This window comes from Stegodyphus dumicola, chromosome X2 (assembly GCF_044657685.1).
Source record: "Stegodyphus dumicola isolate Sdum_Otavi_A_Nest chromosome X2, ASM4465768v1".
NCBI lineage: Eukaryota > Metazoa > Arthropoda > Arachnida > Araneae > Eresidae > Stegodyphus > Stegodyphus dumicola.
The window spans coordinates 68,827,057-68,851,104 of record NC_140781.1 but is presented as its reverse complement, the minus strand read 5'-3'; the positions used below and the strand labels follow the sequence as shown (position 1 = coordinate 68,851,104).

Genomic DNA, 24,048 nt, shown 5'->3' with positions numbered 1-24,048 from the left:
AGGTCTCATGCTTTAAGGGGTCATTTTTAAAAATACTTAATTAAAAAAAAAAAAAAAATTTAACGTAAAACTTCCAAACTTCACACATGTGGAATATTAATTCTATATATTTTATCTCATTCTTATTTTATTAATTAATTTCATAGCATTTCGTGTGACACTAGTGGTAATTATTAATTAAATTTTATGCAGTTTCTGATCTATGTTTTGATTTTGTTATTAATTACGTTAGTTTACATAAGATTTAAAATTATGTAAGGTACAAAAACCTTCTGCATCTATTAATATATGCTGAAGTGAATGAAATTATGCCAGCGAAATTTTTTAAAATCAAAAACAAATTTCTGTGGAAAATTAAAGTTATAAATTCTAAATGCAAACAAAGGAGTGAATTTGAAAGTTATCAAATAAGCCAAAGTGTTGGTCATTTTTTCAGTTTTGCAGAAGAATTTTTATACTTTGCAGAATGGGAATATGATGTTTGGTTTTGTTAGTATTAATTATTACAACTGAATTATTGCAACTTACATTGCAACACGTAATTTAGCTTAAAATTTATTTGAACTTAATTTTCTAATTTATTTTGATCATGTATATTTCATGTGTCATAAGTCTTTGAAATGAACTTAATTCTCCTCCTATTTATTTACACAATTTTTTTAAAGAAGAAAAAGTCACATTTGTTTTGCTTAGTTGCACACGAAGATACATGTCTATATATATAGAGAGAAAGAGGAGTTATGTTTACTTGCAGACTTTTTTCCTCCTTTTATATTATAGTATGAAAATCAAGGGGGAAATTAAGCAATCAATTTAATTTTGAAGGATGTGATTACAATAAGATCATAACCAATCAAAAATATTTATGAATGAACTACTGGTAACTATCATAGTATTATTATTTAAAAGAAACCTACATTCCAATAAGAACGCTTAGTAACATAACCATTTAAGTTATCTGATAAAAGTAATTTTCATTCCTACTTCCCTATACCTTGAATTTCACTCTTAGTATTGCCCACTGCTACTCCCTAGACCTCAAAGCATTTAATGCATCTGGAACTGCAATTTGTGTCTTCTTCTACAGCATGCAAGTTATCACCGTTTAGTTTGTACTGCCACGAGCAATGATCTTCAGAATTACCGTATTGCGTTGCATATTCCACCCCACCCAGCTTTAGAACCAGATTCTGAAAATTAAAAAAATGTTTACATAATTTTCCCCCTTTTAATGCATTCAGAAAATGAATATCCCAAGATTTTAAAATGGATTTATCAACATAATGATTGTTTTCGTCATACTAACAAAGGCAAACTTTTGCACACTTAAGGCCCCGTTGAATCTTTCTCTTCTAACTGTTGAATATTATGTCAGCCTAATACAAACAATGATCTATGATAGTGAAAGCAAATACCAACTGCCATTCACTGTGCAATTTTGCCATATCAACTGAATGTTCACCCCAGCAAGCATCGGACCACAACCTTCTCTAATTATTTATGTATGATCTGAGGCCTAAGGATTTGCAAGAACAACAATGAGAATGACAGAAGTTCAAATTATAAAGAAGAAATGAGATAACTTATTAGATGTTGCAATTATGTGTATTCTTATTGAAATAGAGGTTTCTTTTAAATAAATAATATTGTGATAGTAGTAGTTTATCCATGATTACTTTTCATTTGTTATATTCCTACTGTGACTGTGTCCTTTGGAAATTAAATTATTTGTTTAATTTTTCCCTCTTAATTTTCGGAAGATAAAATTAGTAAAAATAAGTGGGAATATGGCATCAAGAGCATTAGATATCCCCATTTTCTTGAAGCTGTTCACTATTATTGTTTCATCAATGATAGACCATGCAGCCAAAATCCACTAGCAAATCAGTTAGTAAGATGAAAATGACCACTATGCGGACAAAACATTGAGGGTAACTTGTTTTGTGAGCGCCTTAAGGAAGACAAACATTACCTAAATCATTAAAACATATTCAGAATCCTGTGCTAAAAGAAAGCTAGGGGGGAAATGTTGTCCGAGTCCCAGTGATTTCTTTGGACGAATATGTAATATTGTTTTAGAAATTTAAGGTAATAAATATAATATTTTTTGAATGCTAAAACAGTTCGAGAAATTTATTCAAGTTCTGAATTCTGTATATAAGTATACTGTATATTATATTTAATAACTATGGTGGCTTAATTTATGAAAATATTTGAATATTGGCTGTTTTTTTACAATGTTTTTTTACAATGGCTGTTTTTAATTTTTTACCTTCTCTAAGCTAGCTATACGTGATTCCTGAAAATTTTGATCTTTAAATGATACTGGGCATCCTAGAGAAGTTATGTTTACTAATTAGTTATTTTATGCTGGTTAAATTAAAAAATGCTGGTTAAATTAAAAAAGTGATTGACTGAGGTAGCTTGTCGTAATGAGACGGTTCACTGTAATCCAATTTTTTAAAGAATTTAAGCTGTTCTTAATTAATTAAGATATTATAAAGAAATATGATTAAAAGTGTTATATAAGCACATGTTTAAAACATCTATTAAAATAATTTTTATAAGCTTTTGAAGAGCATGATTATGATTTTAAAAGAAATGTTTTTTTCTTTATTTAGGAAACATGGTTTACAAAGAGGGGAAAAACCATTCATTTTTTCCAAGCAGTCGAAACGAATTTTTATGGAATGTTTATTGAATAATATTATGTTATTTTTTAATTAATTCTTTTCTTCAGGTTTTATGTAAAGTTTATGAATTAAGTAATAAATTATTTTTACTTCTGTATTTTAATTAGCATATTATTTGCTTCATAGTGTTTCACAATAAAATTATAAATTCAATAAACTTCTTAATTAACATGCTGTAATATAGAGAGAGCATAAAGTTTGTTTTCTGTTGTCACATGTTTATTTCACAATTTTGTATGCGAATCTCGAAATTTATAATAACTAGGAATATTTTTTTAGTATCACTTTCGAAATGGTAAATATTAAGCTTAGATTTATTACATATTATGTTTGTAAAAAATTATAGGTAAAATTAAAATGCATTAAATTTTAAGCTAAACTGAAGTATTAATTTTAGAAATAAATTTCTTAAAGGCATAATTGTATTAAGAATTTTAAGAGAAACTTTAAAAATTAAGGTCAGTTGGCAAAGTTTTATCCTTATTCAAAAAGCATGACATTAGGGTTTTAATGAAAGACTTCTATCTGTTAATTCAAAGGAAATTATTTGAAGGTAAGTAAAAAGTTATGCATTATTTCAAACAATAGCAGACTGTTGACAAACACTGAGTGCAGATAAGAATAAAAAGATTAGTTAGACGTTGTAATTCCAGCGTATGAACAAAATTTTGAATTCCTTGTAGTAACAAAATGAAGTTCATTGCTATGTTGAATTCTTTAATTTACTGAAAATGTCATTTTTTAGAAGGAGAGAACATATTTTTGAAATATGAAATATGAAGAACAGCTGTTCTGAGTTCTTCATAGAAATATTTCACAAAATGTCTTTTACTGTAATAATATGATCATATCAACATGCAACACGTTTACTCATATAAGTTAAATCTAAAGCAACATGTGTCTATTTTAGCTAAATTTACTAAAAAGAAAGTTCTAGAACATATCTTATTAACTGACACTAAAACATGTAAATAAAACATACTATTTTTTTCAGCTATTTTACAAGGCAAATATAAGGAGTAGCATATCAATTTGAAATTTTAAATTAATCAAAATGATAATATGAAAGGCCTTTCAATAATGTCAGACATAAGTTTCTCTTCATAAAACAAAAATACTCTGCAACAGACTAATGTTACTTTTTGAAAAAGAACATTGCTGTTGAAAGCACATCTTTTAAATTAATGCTATTCTGAGGTCAAATTGACTAATTTAAAAAGCCAAACTTCACTTGCATGCTTGCACAAAAATGCTTCACTTGCATATATCTGTATAATGATATACACATGCAGATATTGTTTTACTCAAAACATCTTGATTTCAATATATTTTATTATAATAAACATCATTTTAGACAAAAAAAATCTATTACTTTTATAGACATATCCTTTAGTATTATCTATGAAAACTATATTCTACACACATAATTACTTAATGGGATATTAGAAGGAAATAATCTGAAACCTTTACAGATACAACCATTGGAATTTTACGCAAGAAAAGTATCTTCTACTCACATAATAACTTGCTATAATAATACAAGAAAATAACCTGTAATGGTTACAGATATATCTGTTGAGATTTTACATGAGAAAAACATGTCCTTTTTACATAATTATTTGCTGTAATATTACACGCAAATAATCTGTAACCATTACAAATATATCGTTTGGGAATTTACATGAGAAAAATATGTTCTACTTACATAACTATATGCTGTGATATTACAAGAAAAAGATCTGTAACCATTACAGGCAAAACTCTTGTAATGTTACAAAGAAAACACCTGTTTCTGTTACTCAAATAACCCATGGCATCCCAGTTTCCATGAGTTTTCTTAGTAACCTTACAGATTTTTTTTTACAGTGTGGAGCTATGCCAGAAAGTAGAAAAACTTTGTTAAATGCAATGGGTTTTCGCTTTCTTCTTTGAACTGTTGCAAAGGGTCTGCTGTCTTAGTTTTGTGGTGCCAGCTGTGGGCTGCGTTTAACTTGCCTTGAGAATAAATCCTCAGTTGGATTGTGGGGTGGTTCAAGTACATCTGTTACTTTTCGGAGGTGTTTAGGCTATCCTTGTTGATTTGCTTGTAACAGTTCTTGTTCCTCAAGGAGCTTCTATGCAAATTCTACCAAGTCTATGATATAGTTGGTATTTTGGGCATTAAGTTTATGTCTGCCTTTGCTTCTCTCAGGAAGGAGGTGAGTAGCAGACACCGTTCGTTGCAAAGTTCTATTCCTGAGGAGGTTGTACGAGGCACGGAAGAAATAATGAGGTTTCCCTGTTGGTAGCAGATGCCGCTGATGTAGTTTGCAGTTCTGCAGTTTCCATTTATGCTATTAACTAAACACATGTGAGGGGAGGGGTTGTAAGAAAATACAATCGAGATTCACTAATATTGTTACGAAGATAATGGTAGTGCAAAAATCTAAAATAGTACTATTTTGAATTGTATAGCTAGTTAATATGCTAATGTATTTTGACTATGAATGTCGAATTATACAACAAAATGAATACAAGTAAGTACTGTAGAGTTTTTCTAGTGTGTTTCGGAATCATCAACTGTAAAGATGCTACTGAAAGACTAGGTAGCGAATTCTTGCTAGTTCTTGAAATAACAGATAACGGTAGAAGAAGGCTATAATAACTTTTTTATTTTAACTAAACTGAACAAACGCACTCACTTGGCGCTCACAATTTAATCACTACTTACGGCTAAATAACTTGAACAGAAATAATATGTACAATCGCAATAAAGTAAAATTGGCTACATGACTCAATCCTTCTTTATTTAAACCATTAAACCGGCTGCACAAAGCAAAGCCGAACCTAGCAGAATATCAGTGTAATCTAAGGAAGTGGCTAGCACCAACTATGCAACTACAAGGTTGCTAAATCAACAACGCGGCATAAACTCAGAACTAACTCTCCTACCGCGAGCTCTTAAAACTGTTGTTTTAGTACTGTTTTCAACCCACTTAGATTTGCATACATTTCATTAAATTTACATTCTGGCAGGAAACTGAAATTAGAAGAGAAAGGAAAGTTTCTTTAAACTAAAAATAATTGGTTAGAATAAAATAAGGTCTTTACAGTATTCACCAAAAATAATCGGACACAAATAAAAAATGAATTAATGCATAATGCAAATATAATAGTAAAATGACAAGAATTAATGTAATTAGAGTTAATGATAAAAGTAATATTTATTATTTATAATACTAAGGAATAATAAGCAGATGAATTGTTTTTGAATTTTTAAGGTAAGAAATAAAGAGTTAAGTGATTGCTGCTTGCAAAATTATATGTAAGTTATTAATAAAAAAACTAAACTGAGTGGTGCAACAGCCTTAGTGGGCCCCGGCAAAATCTGCTTTCTTGACTCTGGGCCCCGGAGTGCATCAGCATATGCCCTGGGCAAGGGGTCAGCTTGTCGCAGGACCCCCGGTTTTTAGTCCCCAAGCAAACTTGATACGCATTTTATGGACTCATTCACGGGATGAAAGGCCGAGTCAGCCTTGCCCAGCCCTGGGATCGAGTCCCGGACCAGTGCTGCAGCTGCGCGACGTGCTAGCCACTTCGCCACCGGGCGGTAAGTTACTACTAATATTCAATTTATTAATAGAATCAGTTTTTATTTTTGCTTGATTTTAAATTATTTTATTGTTAAATAACGCCTTTATTAACATATTCGATACAAACTGACTTATACATGTCTCTTATTATATGAGCAAAGAGATAACTGTAATTATCTCCTAGTTTGATCTAATTAAATGGAATTCCGAATTTTGTGTTTTATTTTAAGAAATTAGCCTTTTTTTTTACATTTGTGGCATATAAATACATTTAACAATTCGTATTTTTGTGATGCCTTAATAATGTTTCATTCCAAAAATGTTTAATACCTCGTAGAGTCATTAGGTATTTTTGGAAAAGCCGGAGAGATGAAAAATAGCAACCGCCATTGCCGGGAATCAAACCACGGACCTCTGGAATACCGGCCCACCGTGCAGAACCACTACACCACGAAGGCACGCTAGGAAAGTGGAAGAAATATCTTATATACTCCCCTTTTTAATGGGCGACTGGGGTTTTTAGGGGACCCAATCGCCAAATCCTGGGTGTGGAGAAACCTCATCCAACACCCTTTTAGTTCGGGCGCAACTGTAGAGACATTAGGATTTTTTTGGAGGCCGGAGAGGTGAAAAATTAGCAACGCCTTCGCCGGGAATCGAACGACGGACCTCTGCAATACCGGCCCAGCGTGCAGAACCACTACACCAGGAAGGCACGCTAGGAAAGTGGGAGAAATACTTTATAACCTTGGTAAATAATTATAGGCATAAACATATTTTTCAAAAAAATCCAGAATATAGTATTTTATTCATAAATTTATACTTTCACTACATTTATTTTAAAATGTTGTTTTCTCAGCTTGCGCGCAGGATAGCTCTAAACCATATAAATAAAGTTTTTTTAAATATGTATACACTTAACAGCAATTATAACTGGCGTTTTGTTCTGCAAAAATTAATTGATCTTGTAAATTGGAAATTTTATGAACTCATCAAAAGAAAAATTTATGCGAAGTTAATTTTTATTTACATATTTTTAAATTTAAGCATGAAAATCTGAAAATAACATATTTATAATATTGTATTCATTAATATTTAATAAATCTAAAATTAAACACTTTGTGCGCTGAAATGAAACAGTCTATAAGACATTTTTTATGCAGATAAATATATTTTATTTATTCTTTTATTTTTTATTAATTTATTAACAATGAATCAACATATTCTGAAAATTTTACGCATATAACTAATTTTTTCCCCCCTTAGTCCGTGATTCGTTCGGTTAAGCACGATTTCTATTTAATGCAGTTTCCGAATCTTGTTGTATTTCAAGTCGTCGAATCTTGTATTTAAGTCAATGGAATTGCGATAGGGATGGCTTGGTTTCATTCTCTAAAAATAGCTAAAGATATCCACATGCTAACAATTTTTCTATACTTTTGCATCATAGTATTTTAGCTTTTTTATATAATTAAAACAGGCATCGTACACTGAGATCATATTTAGTCCTTAAAAAATGGAATTAATTCATTACATGTGGACTGAATTATAACTCATATTTTTTTTCTGTGGAAATATATTCAAAATCCTTAGATACCTTAAATCTTCAAAAAGATTTGAAATTTCAAACCTCGAATCTTAGCGCTTTTCTCACCTTTCGAATTTTTTCAGTCCTAGCCTTGAAATGGTTAAATGTTCTTACTCAAAACCTTAAAGCTTTAATTAAGTTTAGTTTAAAAGAAAGATTTTTGATTTAATTACGCCCAAAGAAACTTCACTTAGAAAAAACACGACTACTGCAATTTCAGTGATATTTGAATTACCGATATCACCTAGTCATGGCTTTGAGTGTCATGCTGCTTCAGTATAATATCTATAGAAATCTGCTGGAATTTTCTAGTAATCATTACACTGTGGTTCATTCAAACTAATGTTCGCATCGGCAAGAATAATTTTGAACATAAATAAATTATGTCTGTAGGGGTATTATTATTTTATTTAACCAGCTATTTATAATTTCATCCTCTACTAGCACATCTCTTTTCTATTTTCTCACCAGTATGCAATTCCTTTTTTGAGAATATTTAAGTCGAGGGTTTTGGATTATAACAGACAGCGTGTTTCTGCCTCTCGAGGCCACGTTACTAGGTTTCGCTACCTCTGATAAGGTTCTAATTCTTTGGCTTTAGTGCTGCCGACATTTAAATTGCAACGCTAGTGAGAAATTTTTGAGCCACCTTCACTTTAAATCAAATGAGTAGCCAACTTCACGTTAAATCAAATCTGTAAAACTAAGCCTAGTAATCCTTGACTATTAGGCTTAGTCTTAATCTGAACACTGTTACTATAAATTAGCTCGCCACAACTAGTAGTTGAGCTTGTCAAGCACGAGAAGTACGTTTTATGTAAAATAAAAAGGATTTTTGTTAAAAATCCTTTTTATTACTTATATTTATTTCCGTTTTAATAAAAAGGATTTTTAACCTTTTCGAAACTCCAGACAGCGATAATTCGCTCTGTTCCATACACAGCGATAATTCGCTCTGTTCCATACACAGCGATAATTCGCTCTACGCCTGTTAAGAATTTGATATTAGTTTATGCTACCCAAAAAATGTCAAACTCTAGTATATGTCTCTGTGTATTAAAAACTTCATCATAATAGACTCTAGCTGTTTACTAGTTGAACCCAAGAATGTTTAATTTTGAACTGTTAATTGAAATTTGAATTGCTATTCAAATGTGTTTATTAAATTGCATTGAGAAAATGAACCTCAGTGTTTAAGAGTTTAATTATATATTTCACTTTCAAAATTTCTTTTGCAACTTCTTAATAAATATAAGTACATTTTTAAAAACTAGGTTTCCAAATATGTTATTTCCTTAGTTACAGACTGCAAAATTTCCTTTATTTCAAAACTTTAAAAGTCAAATATAATATTCCTATTTGTCGGATTCAAGAGATTTTTGATTAAAAAATCATTCTAGATTTGGATTTGGTTTCAAAGAGATATAGGATTATATATTTTTCCTAAACGAGTTAAAACTATACTATATATTAATGGAGTTGTTCAGCAACATTTGAGCTATATTAACAACACATCATAATGGTAATGTACGCATTTAAAGGGTAATTCAGATGACAACAGCAATGCAAAATAGATGATCAGTCGGAATGAAATTTGCGTACTTTGCTATTAAAGTTCTGATTATGACAATAAAAACGAAGTCTTATATGTTACGTATAACAGTGATAGCCAAGATGGTTTGATCAGGTATGTACAGTAAGATTCACACACATATTTCTGCCAATAATTTCTTACCTAAAATAATTTTGGATAGATATCTGAACCAAGCTTTTATTAATTTTGGACATTTTCCTGTATATCGGGCAAGATTTAATGTAAAAATCTATTGCATAATATGTCATATGCATAAACGTAGCTATGTATCTCAGGGTTATAGATCAGCTATTAATGTCATTAATACTATTTTAGAATTCACTTCGCTTCAAATCACATAGAGAAACTACCTCCTGTACTAATATTAAATAATAAACCCAAGAAAATTTTAAATGTGATCAAAATGCCAAAAGCATAACTGCATATCCCGCTGTTAACAAATGTTACGTATTACTTGAATAATGAAAGCATCTATGGTTTTTACATATTGCATATAATTTTTTCTGATATTTCATCTTTTTTTTTTACTTGTGTAGTATTCATAAATTACGTTTATCTTTTGGTAAAAGTATGCTTGATATTGGACCAGCTAACGTTCTAGATATGATGATTTTGCTACAAATCTTTTAATCAGATTTTTATAAATTCTTCTATAAATAAAAAAAGCCCCATTCTTCTGTAAGAAGTACTATATCCATTCTCGGTTGCCTTCACTGATATATGCAGTCTGGCGAGAAAGGCTGTGTACATTTATTTTATTTGCAGTTGAAAGTTTGAACCAAAAGTCCACTTGAGTTCTGTAAAGTTTAGCATTTTGATGTGACGATCTGCTATCATCTGGGATACTATAACTGTAGATTATCACAGATTAATTAATTAAAATTAATGATTTCGATAAATTAATCAAAATTAATTAATTAAGGAAATATTTATCTTTAGAAATAAAAGTTCAGAGGACAAAACCTCAATATGGATCTTAGCACAATATTCTATTTAGCAGCTGATTTTCTTGTAGGACATGTGAGGCGTAAAAGATGACTATAGGCCCGGAAGACGAGAAAAATCGACAGACAGAAGAAGGATAATACTGTGTAGGGACAGAAAGAAGGAAAATCATTGAGCAGCATGCGAGGAAATCTCACAAGCTATAGCGATTTAATCAGTACCGCATTTTGACAAAATTTTGTACAAAAGAAAAGTTTCCGATAGATCCTTCACTGTTTGATACAACATCACTGAAAAGTAGATTTTATAATGAAGCTGTCTTGAATAATCCGTATTGTCAAATCACGGATCGGAAGCTTTGAACCAAAGTTGAAATCGTTCTTCATACAATGAAGAAGACCGTCCTCTCCGCAAACCCAAATCTTGACATACAAAATCTCATCACGATTTTCAGGCAGGAAAGTGTACCTGTAGCATGTTATTGTGAGTAGTTGTGCAGATAAATGCACAACTGATTTACTTAAAGATCGACGTTTCATTCTGAATGTTAACGCACTCTTGCACATGAGAAAGTTGTGATAGATCTGCTGACAAAGTACAAACAAAAGTTTTAATACGCTCATCGTAAAATCTATACATGTATTCACAAAATCTTAAATCCTCCCCATTTTTTATCTTTCATTTTTGATCGTCAGTACATGAGTTAAGAGTAACATGAGCGTGCTAGTGGAATTATTTTCCATTTTGTTTGTTAACTTGTTTCTTAGCGTATGGTGACCAATTTAAAAGCGGCTAAATAATTAGACACAAAATTCAATTTAAGAAACTATATTCCCTGTTGATAAAGATAAATGTTTGTTGCATGATTTTGTTTCAAAATGCAATTATACTTCTAAAATAAAACTACTGTTTGTCACAAGCGGCATTTGCGACTGGCTTGCGTAGGAACCATAGGCCGTATACGGCTTGCAAGCCGCAAGAGGCCAGAGACCTACAGTTTGGCCATGCCATGATTCTACGCTACCAAATGATATATTGGTATTATTGGTAGCATAGAATATTGATCTTATTGGTAGCATAGAATCAATTTCAAGAAAACATATCATCATGAGAAAAGTCTCCATGCGATTGGTTACTTAGAATATTAAAAGAAATACAGAAAGTTGTTCGTGTGAGCATTTCGGAATAACTTTTGGACAATATTTTTCAGCAGAATACAGAAAAGGTTAGGTTATGGTATTTCAATATGGGAAAACACATAAGGGTGTGATGGAAGGAAATTGGCTCGTAAATTCATGTTACAGGTGGAAAAAACCACGGAAAACAACCATGCAGCCATCAGCTATGCGGGGTGCCATTGTGCGTTCTCGTTTAATTTTGTCATTGTGCTAGATTTTTAATTCTTCATCATTGTTATGTGCCGAATTGAAAATGCAAATTGGAATGTAGAATGATGTTAACATGTAATAGTTTCTAGAAGATGGCGCAACAAATAATTGCGATGTCTAAAAGTTTGTCGCAGAAGTTTTATTTCAAGTAAAAGTAACATTGTTTGTGAAAAACATTTTCGCTAAGAAATGATTCCAAAAGGAGATATTTCTTATTTTGGATACATAAATGGATATTAAAAGGTAAATTTTAAACCGATTGGTATAGAAATTTGGAGTGTATCATGAGATGCGAGGGAGTAAAATTCCTGTGACTGCACAGGACATTTTGAAAAGTGAACGAAAGCTTCAAGTGATGAATATATTAGTAATACACTCCAACATGTTGTGAAAACTCCCAATTAATTGCGTGTTTGATGAATAAGCATGTATTAGGAATTTGACGAACTGGTGATCTTCCTTTATTTGATGAAAATGACACGGATTCAGATGTATCAACAAGCGAACAACGCATTTTAATACAGTAACATACAGAATTGTATTGTATATAATTTGAAACTTCTATACTGGGTAAGCATAAAAAAGTGACGAATTTAGATAATATTGAGTTTATGAAAAGTATGAAATGCACTTTTAAAAATGCCAGCATCAGCTCTTAGTTCTTATTTTACTTTTTAAAATTACATTAATTACTATGTGCTGTATAGTAATGAAATCTGCCAATCTTGCAATAAATATTTTTTAATACTGTCGTTAAAATACTGAATATAATTGGAAATATTTGTTTACATATTTATAAGAACTTTTAACGAATGTAATTTTTTTTACTTCAAATGATCGTAAATTAAAAAAAAGGTAAATAAATAAATCACTAAGTATTTTTGTTTTATTAACTGCAAATCGCAATTTTATTATTTTCTTGTACCGTTTTTAATTTAAAACGGCCCTTCCATGTTTGTTTGTTAGGTATTTATCTAACGTAAGTGTGGAAGTTTAAATTTAGAAACTTTATTATTATATTTGGGTGCATTTCTGTTTTCATTGAATAAGTTTTGTTTGTACTGTAACAAATTCATCATAATTTTTTCAAAAGAGTTTTATTATGTGTGTTTTAATGAAGAGCGGATTTTAATACAGAAGCTTTGAATACAGCAACTGCATAACAAGTTGCTATATTCAAAGCTTCACTGTTAATGTACAGATTGAATGAAGGGATAATGATAATCTCCTATTATTCTAAACAGTAGAAACTAAATATATGTACGTTATTTAGATATGAAAAAAAGAGATAGTTGCGAAAAAGATAGATAAACATTGTAATTCATAATTATGGCTTTCCTGACACACCAGCAGCAAGAACATATGAAATGCATACTAAAAAATATCAGTATCAGTCTTCAGTTTTTTTTTAACTTAAAAAATTTTGTGTTAATAATTGTGAAGTTTTTGGTAATTAAATTCTTGGAGTCTTCTAATTGTGATTTCTTTAATATTGCCACGAAAATACTGAATACCTCTGAAAATACTTACTTAAGCAGTTATAAAAGGATTTAACAGAAAGGTCTTGCATTTCAAGTAACTGCAAACTAAGGAAATATTAAAAAATCAATAACTACTCTTCTACTAATTGCCAATCTCACTTTTATTATATTTCTTTTGGTATTTGTAACTTCAAAGATTGTGTAATTTCTACCTTTAAAAAATTTTTGTCAAGTGAATTTGCTTGTTAGGTCTCATATCATTACAAACACGAATATATGAATTTAGCTTTTTTATTATTAGGTATGCTTACAATTAGGTATTTTATTATTAGATTATTATTAGGTATGCCAATTAGGTTTTTATTATTAGGTTATTTTTAGGTATGTCAATTATGCATGTGTTTATTTTCTTTGCTTTATTTTGTGCATGTTCATAACAACAGCAAAATTCACCATAATTTGAGAAGGATTTCTATCATATGCTGTTCTGTTTTATATGAAATATATTTAATTATATTTTTGTATTAAATTAGATCAGGTATTCCCAATCTTTTTCTTGCACGTGCATCCACACTTTTTGAAAGACTGTTTTTCTTCATCGACCCCTTTATATTTTTCTTTATGGCTAATGGCTATTAAATAAAGCCACCGGCCATTAAAAGAATATTTTTCTTTATAATTATTAAGAAATTTGCATTCTCCCTTACGGCTGCGCAGTGCTGAAGAAGTGAAAAGTTCAACGCTTATATAATCCCAGTAGCATCTCGCCCTACCAGAGCTTCACGCACGTGCAGTAATTTGTGATTTGTTTCGGCATCGCCGTAGAATTTTCATTTAGCTTATTGTTGTAGCCCTTAATGTAATCAGTCTTTTGGTCTTTATGCAGATTCTAGTTTTCTGACAAAGCATTTAGGGCTCCAGTACTAGATGAAGAAGTTTATTATCAAAATTTGTAGCTTGTTAATTTCCATCTCCTCTCCCATACTGTCTTTATTCTCATAGTCTCATGATATATCGGCAGTAGTGTATAACGGAGGCCAGCCAGTTACGCCAGCGAAGCATAACGTACGCTAAGGCGGGACCCTTCTTTGGTAGGCAACCACGTTTTACACTACGCAAATATTCTCAGCATCATCAAAAATAAAAAGCAGGTTATGAAGCCCAGTCTCCCAGGTACTCAAGAAGTCCACTGGAGCAGTAAGTTAAAGGTCTATGTTTTTTACGCGCAAAACAACACTTTGTGTGCAAAGCGTCTGTGTAAAACAAGGCAAGCAAAATAACTGTTTTCCTTTGGCTTTACTAAAATTGTATGTAACTGATGAAAATGATGAAACCGAATATTAAAATTGAGAAACTGGATAACACTAACGAGTTATGTGGTTTCCAAGTGGTTTTTGGTTTGGTTTATTTGTTTATGGCAAAGCATTCGAGAGCTAACTGCCTAAGGAAAGGGATGCCTTCGTGGGGGGCTTTCTGAGGAAAACTGGCTCGTATGCACCTTAACATGGGGAAAATTACGAATACGCTCATACAACCAGCCCGTTCCCTGGGATTCGAACCCTGGAGCAAAGTATCAGTGCTCAGCGACTTTACCGCTCGGCCGCTGATGGGCGGCGTTTTCAAGTGAAAATGGTTTTAATCCTGTTAGAACATAGGGAATTTGCGAGTGGGCAGTTAATCAAGCCAGAAATTTCTGAAACCAACCTAGCCGAACTTAACAACAGGGTCTTAAAAGATCAAAAATCTTCATCAATTATTGCTCCGAACGTTAAATCATCTGGCGCATCTGAGTACATTAAAAGTAGTCAAACACTATATGAAGCGTGGATGAAACTGCCCAAAATTCATCAACCTAAAGGCCGTATTACTAAAGCAAGCTTTCTGAGGCAATTTATCACGAAAAAGATGAACGCGAATGAAAAAAATGCAGGATTACTTAACTTTTTTCTTCGAAATTGTACATACACAAAACCGAAACAAGAAGTCAAAGACTTACACAAACTCGGTGTCCATGTACACATCGACCTATTTTCACTTCAAAAAACATCAGAGAATTGTACAAACTAGGCATTGCGCGCTGGATTAACTATGTCCATCGACCTATTTTCACTTAAAAAAAATCACCAGAGAATTGTATAAACTAGTTATTGCGCACAGCCTTAACTTTGTCCACGTACACATCGATCTATTTTCACTTAGACAAAATCAGGAAGCTAAAATAATTTGAAGGAAGAAATTAATTTGCATGAATGTATGTGCATTTTTCTAAAGTAAGGATTTTTAAAATATTATTTCTGTAAACTGAGGCACACGGAAAAAAAAAAAAAAAAAAAAAAAGACGAAGTCAGTGAGTGACTGAATTGCGATATTAAAAAAATTGTAACATTTTACTAATCGAATGGTTTATTCTTTTTCCCCAGTAAGTATTTAAAATTCCCGAAGTGTTACGCTGCTCTAATCCCGTTTGACATAAAAGACAGAAATGATGGGAGTTAAAAATAATGCCTTATTATGAAAGTAAGCATTTTTTAATGCAAGTGAAAATTTAATTTGCGAATCTAATCGTGTTATTACACTTGTTTAACTATTATCATAAGGAGTCAGTCCGTTTTTTTTAATTGCTTATGATCTAAAGTTGTGTATGCTATGCAAATTAATAAATATCTAAATTAAGATTAAAACTATAATGTAGTATTAAACTACTTATGCTAAAAAAAGCATTTTTCAGCTAAAGTACTTCATACAAAATTAAGTAAAGTTTGAAAAATGCATATGTAAAGCTATGACAAGAAACGGGGGGGGGAGAAAATAGTATTACCTTTATTTAACATTTCAAAACCTAGGCATCTAAAGGAATGTAGTACTCGTAGATCACAACATCGATATATTTTTCTAATAAAATTTCGTTGCTTAGTAGTTTTTCATTAAAAATTAAAAATTTTACCGCGGTTTATTTCAGCAACTTAGTATCAACATGGCTGATTCATTTTCTGCTTGGTCTTGCTTTAGAAGTTGAATCAATAAAAATACGTTTAAATGGAGACCAGCAGATTTTTTTTTATTTACGCTGGAATGCGAATCTTCGATGCAATCATTAGTTCTAGCTTCATCATTTGAGAAGTAATTTCAGGTATTTCTGCAAAAGGAAAAAAAAAAAATATATATATAAATCTTAAAAATAAAAATAAGCTTCATTTATAATATTTTTTCATCTAGAACATTGGTGCCATTTTTCACTAAAAGTAAATAATGTTTGTGACAGTAATTTTTTCATTGATTGACATTAAGCAAACTTAACATTCATTTTTTTAATAGAACCCAGATTAATCAGGAATCAACTGTAATTAAATATTTTTAATTACTCACAATTAATTAATATTTATAAATTTATTAACTGATAGAAATACTCATAATTATAAAACGGAATAATAATTTCAAAGATTTCCACGATCCATTCAAAATTGCGTAAAAAACCCAACTTAGAAACCATTGTAATAGGTAATCTTCTAAAGGTAACAACTCATTACTAAACTGTTTGCTATTATATTATACGAGGCATATGACAGTTTTCTCGAGCATGGGATTTAGAAATCAAATAAAATCGAGCAAGTGGTTTAGAAAGTGAAATTAATCTTGTTTCCTTTAATTTTTATTTAGGGCCCACCAGCGGGCGAGCGGTAAAGTTGCTGAACACTGGTAGTTCGATCCGAGGTTGGAATTCCGCGAACGGGCTGACTGCATGGGTGTTTTCGTGGTTTTCGCCATGTGTAACGTGTATACGAGCCAGTTTCCCTTAGAAAGTCCTCCACGAAGGCATCCCTCGCCTTAGGCATATAGCCCTCGAGTGCTTTGCCGTAATTACATTAAATGCAAAAAAAAAAAAAAAAAAAGTAATTTTTATTTACTCGCAAGATCGCCGTATTTAATGCACAGATTCTCCTTCTGGACCAAAAGAATTTAGATTATCTAGACAGACAAGAAAAAAAAAAAAAAAGAGTATAATCAAGAATTTATTATCACGAGATTTACACGCAAACAATAATAATAACAACAGCGTAGTGATAAATTTCATTTGTTAACGCATATAAACCCATCCAAAAGTCGAACCAATCGTGAGAATCCGATCGCGTCTCCGAACCCCGTGGGTCAAAGTCTTAAAGCGGGTTATTAGCAGTCAGGGTGAGTGGTGGCGCTTCGTACGAGCCGGTAGTAAGAGATGGAGCGACGGCTGGGTTAGTGCGTCGGCGGCGGAGGAGGGATGTGGTTGTTCGGTACGGCCGCTCTCCTTGTCGGCATATTCGCCGCTAAGGGAGACTATTTTGGCGGTAAGTGGACAACATTTTAATCTTTCTTTTTTTTGTTATTATCATTTAGTAGGATGGCTTTATAATGTTGTTAGATCAGTTAATGACAAGTGAAGTCCGAACATTTCTGCTGGCATCGATTTTAGCGTGGAACGATCGATGGTAGTGTGCATCTTCAGCCGATCGATTGCCGGCACTCTAAGCTTGTTCTCAGAAAACTGATGACAAGTGGTGCTTTGTCGAGTCCCTCTCAAACAAACGTTTCCTTGTCCGCTTCTTTCCGGACACTACCCTGACGTTTTGATCTTAGTTTACTTATAAAGTTATCGACTGAGAAATCTGGTAATCTTAACTTTGAGGAAGTGATTTTTTTTTAAATTAGATAGAACGTAATTATTTACATCTCGGTTCTTAAGCAGTATTTCTCAGATATAAATGAATGTGAAAATTGTGTGGGCTGTTGTAAAAGTTCATGTTTACATTTAATTTTTAAATGGGTTGTTTACTACAAGAATTAAAAGCCGTGGTCAATAATCATGAAATTTATTGACAGTTTTTTATATCGGACGAAAGAGAACTGTTTACATCTAGGTTCATGTACATTATTTTTTTATTTCTAAACAAATTATTACAATAAAAAATTCGTCAATAATGTTTATATTTAATAAAATGGATAAATAGTTGGTTCCGATACAGGCAGAGAATACATTCCTGCCAGATGTCATGTTATTTTATTGACAGTTTTTGAAATTGAATAGAAAAAATTATTTGCAATTCGGTTCATATATATTAATTAAAAAATGCGAAAATTGTGTTTGCAATTAGGAAAACCTCAATAATGCGGATGCTTAATAACTTAACGTGAGTATGTTGTTGGTTTCATTACTGCCAAATGTAAATTCTTATAGTCAAGTTATGGTACTGACTGCTTTTAAGTCAGAAAGAAAGGAATTATTTGTATCTCGGTTACACTATTAGGTATAAAAGTGTAAAATCTGTGATTACCTGGTAGGAAATCCTCAATAATGTTCGTGCTTAGTAATTTTTCGAAGTGGTTATGTAGTTTGTTCCTTTATTCATTGCAAGAGATACACTTTTATGGCCAAGTTGTTTTATTGACTGCTTTTAATCGGATGGAACAAAATTATTTGGAATATATTTCTGTTCAAACACATAATTTTTTTAGCATAAATGAATGTTAAAATTGTGATTACAGTTGGGAATATCCTCAATGGTGCTATGCTTGATAGCTGTAATTAATTTTGAAAGTGGCAGAAGAATTGTTTCCGTTATTGCGAGAGATAAATTTATGTAGTCGTCATATTATTTCGTACACATTTAGAAAATATTTTTGTCATAAAGATTAATGATATATTATAATAATATTATACTATGACATTATAAGACAGCTATATGATAATACAATGATTATAAGACAGCTATATGATAATACAATGATATTTTATAATAATAAGCTTAAATTGCGCCGGGGCTCAGCTCCGGTACTTCTCAGTTTTTGAGATAAATCTTAATTTCATCTGGAGCCCTTAAATGAGAGGGCTCCAGTACATCTTTTATGTAATTGAAGCCCAATTTCTACAGAAAATCCTTTAAATGTTGAAAATTTAGTTTTGTGTGATGGTCGTTTTAGATAGGGTCATAGTAGAGTCCTGTATAGTGTAACAAGTATTTATTAACAGGTTCAAGTTACACACGGACATTAGATTTCACTTTAAGAAAATTTCAGAGCAAGAGTCTGATACAGCCTATCAAGTGGAACGCTTGGCTTTTACTGAAGTACTTCTCTAACTAATCAACAGAGGGCAGCCTTGTTGTCACAGCTTGTCCAACAGTTTATGTTAAAGGATTGGTTACAGTTTTTAATTATAAACCCTCCTTGAAAACCGATTTTAACTTCTGAAGTATGACCGTCTTTCTCTGGGAAACGAGACCTTTGACGATCAGTTTGAGAGAACAGAAAAGCCCCCACCCACATGTCAAAGGCCTTTTTCTCCAGGAAGGGCAATGAATTTATGACAGCAAGTAAAATTTCCGTTCCTGAAGGTACTAGAAGTAGAACTTTTTGGAAGAATGTAATTAAATATGAGGACGAAAATTGTTACTTGTACAGAGCATTTCCTTTTGTGCTTAGTTTAAAACTCGGACTTCGCACGACACTTTTTATCGTGTCACATTCTGCTTGACAGCTAGAATTATATCGGCAGAGGTCGTGTTTAGAGTGTTAGACACTTCTTTCTTTGTTTTCACATCACCCGTGGCAATGATCTTTCGCCCCAAAATTCCTTCTTTTATGCTAGTAACCCGTTGCTAGTGCCTCTCAACCTCCTTTTCATGATTCTATCTTTTCCCCGATAGCCCTTCGCAATCACTTCCAACTCCCTGACCACAGTAGGTATCCTTCCTCCTTAGTTCTTGAATTTAATGAAGTTTTCTTACAACTTTTTTGCATAAAACATTCTACATAACAATGCAGCTTAAATAATATTAATGTATATATTATTATACACTGATATGACTATTATTGTACTGTGTAAATAACTATGTCCAGTATTGTAAAATTTTAAGTTATTTGATATCTTATCTACCTTTTTAAAGAACTTTTATGATTTTACGATGCTTGTTCAACTCATTCATTAGCAATTTAAGCAATGTCCAGACGATGTCAAAGAAGAAACTTTCTATTACGGTAAAAATTCAAACAGATTCTGAAATTTAAGCAGTATTCTTAGAGACAAAGCCACTTATTACTTTTGTTTCTGATGAATTTTCCATGAAACGATAGTTTTTTAATTCAGTTCTGGATAATTCCAAAAATAGTATAATAGTTTCAGTTTTAAGGAAATTTATTGCTGCAGCGTTATTTATCACGTATTCTCCCGAATTATGATTTGTATAACCATATGTTTATTACATTGGTTTTTAACATTAGCTTAAAAGGAAAATAAAGGAATTTACTCTGACCAATTGGTAGTTAACGATTGAAGTTGTGGTGACCCTCATGCGAGATATTTAACATAGTCTCAACAGAAGAAGTTTTATTACACATAATTTCAGGGTAAAGAAATAATACGATAATAATTGAGAAGTCAAATTTGAATCTCATTCTATATATATTTAATATAAAACGGAATTTCAATTAAATGGTCATATTTGATTGGATTGGGTTTTGATTGATTGCAGGGCACACGAAAACTATCAGCCTAGCAGTAAAGTTGTCACAGAAAGTTTTTTACCGGAACGTAACTCATCCTCACATTCCGAGTAGCGAGCCTTTTGATTAAAAAATTATTTTGCTTGAAAATATATGATTTTTTCCAAAGCAATGATTTATAAGATATTATTGCTTTAAACTCAGATAGATGGGAAACATTTCTTAGCGTCTAATTCTTAACGTTCACTATTAAGGTTTTAAACAAAATCACAGTATTCGTCTAGTATAAAGATTTTTTTCTTTATGATTAAATTGCGATTTCAAAAAATGTTGAGAAAACTGCCTTCTCGGCCCGCCCCGAGAACGCACCAGCTTCAGAGCGCAAATTTCACTGAACACTGGTAGTTCGACTGCAGGCGAACGGGCTGGCTTCAGGGGCATTTTCGTGGCGTTCCCTATATGTAATGTGGTTATGAACCAGTTTCCTTGAGAATGTTCCTCCACGAAGACAGACTTAGCGTGCTTTGCCATAATCAAATAAGCCAAACCCATCTCGCTTTCCCCATCTGGCATGTGATGCTGAAATTAAGAGGACTCTGTGGGAACTGAACGAAAAAACTACGTAACCAAATTCTCTACCATACTCCACTAATGATTCTAGCATTCCCTGCATTTATTAGTGGCGCTTTAATCGTTTTACCTTTTTTTTCATGGGTGTGCTGGGAAAATGATGATCTTTTATAATTTTAAAACTATTTCCATTATGATGTTTATTCAGGGCTTAATTTCACCCGGAGCCTGGCTAAACTGTAATCTGGCCACAGAGAAGAGGTCCGGTATTTTAATTTATCATTAAACTATTCGCCATTAATTTAATATTTTATTTAACTCTTTAATTTTGTTGAATTTTAATTTCAATTATTTATTACTTTATTGTTTTAATAATAATTTTATTTATTTTCATTTTATTTTATTATTTTATTTTTTATTTATTATATTTTTTTTAAATTTATTTTTTGTTTTGTGTCTTTCCTGGCAGCCTTCCTTAAGGCTCCGAAACTTCTGATGTTAGCCCTGATGATAATGATAATATAATGATAAATGAACAAGGATTTTTATGACCTTACAAAGAATTTTTATTTACACACTCATGTAATTATCCATGTAAAATTTTGTTTATAGAATGAGGTAAAATAAAATGCTGAACATACTTCAGTAATGAATGTATGAAATTTTTTCTCTTTAACATCTTATGTTATTCAATAGAATATTATTTTATTATGTCATGGCTGACTAAGGAAATTTACGTTGGAAAGTCTCTTGGTTGTTTTCATAAATCATACGGTTTTGACAGAAAAAGGAAAAGAAATTTATTCATTACTACACAAGATATTTTTTCGGAGTCTTAAATGAATGTGAAAACTAAATGGTATCGTAAAATTTGTTGAGTAGATAATTTTTATGGGAAAATATATTTTCCCATAAAACTTTCCCAATTTCTTTCGATTTGCACCGTGAAATGTATTGTGCTGTCGAAATTTCTTGTCACCAAACCATTATTTTTCCTTGAAGATAAAAATCTTAAAACCGTTCATTAGTTTAAGGAAAGTAATAAGATGCAGATGCTTCTATTATTATATATAACTTGGCTGTGAAAAATCTAAATACTTATGTATGTATCTTCGAGCTGGCGTATTATTCTTGTCTACTTTATGCGGAATAATTTGCGAGCGATTTCTTCCTATTGCCAATTCATTTTCTTCCTATGAATTCTTAAAAAATATTCTTAATTTTATTGTAAAAAATAAAATGTCACACACTGTTTAGACGAAACCTACTGTTCTCGGTTGCATAAACATGTTGTCTGTAGAAAGAGAAAATCAGCGATTAACTGTCAGCATTTAAGATTTACACAAGAAAACAAACAATCGAGAATGAAAACTGACATCAAATGACATAAAAACATCAGGTGGCTATATATATCCTTCACTTTGGAATTACTGCGACTTATAAATGTTTAACGTATATTCTTTCAGAGTGCGAGCTGAGATTGTCCTTTCTTTATTTCGTCATTCTTTTTTCGTGGGAAAGAAGTGTAAAGTGTTTCAGCAACTTATTTACCAAAGCCCTCTAACCCGATGATTTTGTTGCATTAAATAATTCATTTTATCTCATACGCAATTAGTATTAATAGTAACAATAATAAATCAGGCCGTCTTAACGCATTCAGCCCACTCAGCGCGTATACGAGAGGTCCGTGGTTCGAGTCCCGGCGAAGGCATTGCTCATTTTTCACTTCTCCTGCTTAAAAAATTTTAATGCCTCTACAGTGGCGCCTGAGCTCAAAAAGGTAGTTAATGATGATTCTCCACCACTAGGATTTGTCGATTGGATCCCCTAATCCTCAGTCGCCCTTTAAAAGGGGGGAGTATATAAGGTATTTCTCCCGCCTTCTTAGCATGCCTTCGTGGTGTAGTGGTCAGCACACTCGGCGCGTATTCAAAAGGGTCCGTGGTTCGAGTACCGGCAAGGGCATTGCTCATTTTTTTATCTCTTCTGCTTTAAAAAAAAATACCTAATGTCTCTACATCATCTCTCATCTTTTCTCCAGAAATGTTACAGTTATGTTACTCCTTTCTTCGGAAGTACGATTGCCGTTTAAAAATAAATAGTGCAGTTTTGAAGTCATTTCACATTGGAGTTATACATTATATTAAACAACTGTATTGGTTAAATACACTTTTAGTTCAGTCCGATTCTTAGCTGTTCAGTTTTATTTTGAAATACCATTAAAGACTGCTCTGAAACGCTATAACAAGTATTAGTTAGAAATATCAATTTGTTTTATTTTGAAATATCATAATAGATATTAGATGCAATATTTATTATGAATGATGTGCTGTTATTAGTTTTTTCTGCAGAATGAACGTGTTTTTCAAGAATCTAAAATTTCTTTTTAAGAACACCGCCTATTCTCTCGATTGCTTTAGATCATAGTTTCCCATTGTGGGCGTTGAGTTCTAGGGAGCTATGGTGGTTCAATGAGCTAGAAGCATTGGAAAGCGAATGAGAAATGTTTTGCTGCTAAAGCACTTTTGAAATAAATATTTAAACATTCACTTCATTATACAAAATTGTACAGTCACGCACCTTTTCAAGAAGTCATGACAATAGAATTCTTTACATATATTGATAAAGCTGCAACGTTCATTTTCCTATTTCAAGGAAACGGAGTTACAAACTATCAGTCTAATATTCTAAAAACATGACTACAAATGTGACACCCAGTTGTATCTAATACGAGGAAATAA

The 24,048-nt window shown here is 31.8% G+C and overlaps 1 protein-coding gene across 2 annotated transcripts in view; it reads left to right on the top strand.

Moving 5' to 3' along the window:
• Window positions 1–17,444: 17,444 nt before the first annotated feature.
• The window catches only part of LOC118198401 (putative receptor-type tyrosine-protein phosphatase mosPTP-1), a 178,001-nt gene continuing 171,397 nt past the window's right edge, over window positions 17,445–24,048 (top strand). For both annotated transcript variants that reach the window (XR_015039036.1, XM_085809345.1), the window contains exon 1: window positions 17,445–17,586. Coding sequence is in view for 1 of the 2 variants with exons in the window: in XM_085809345.1 (XP_085665471.1) it covers window positions 17,520–17,586 (67 nt within the window). In the remaining variant the exon portion in view is untranslated. The remainder of the gene's footprint in view (window positions 17,587–24,048) is intronic.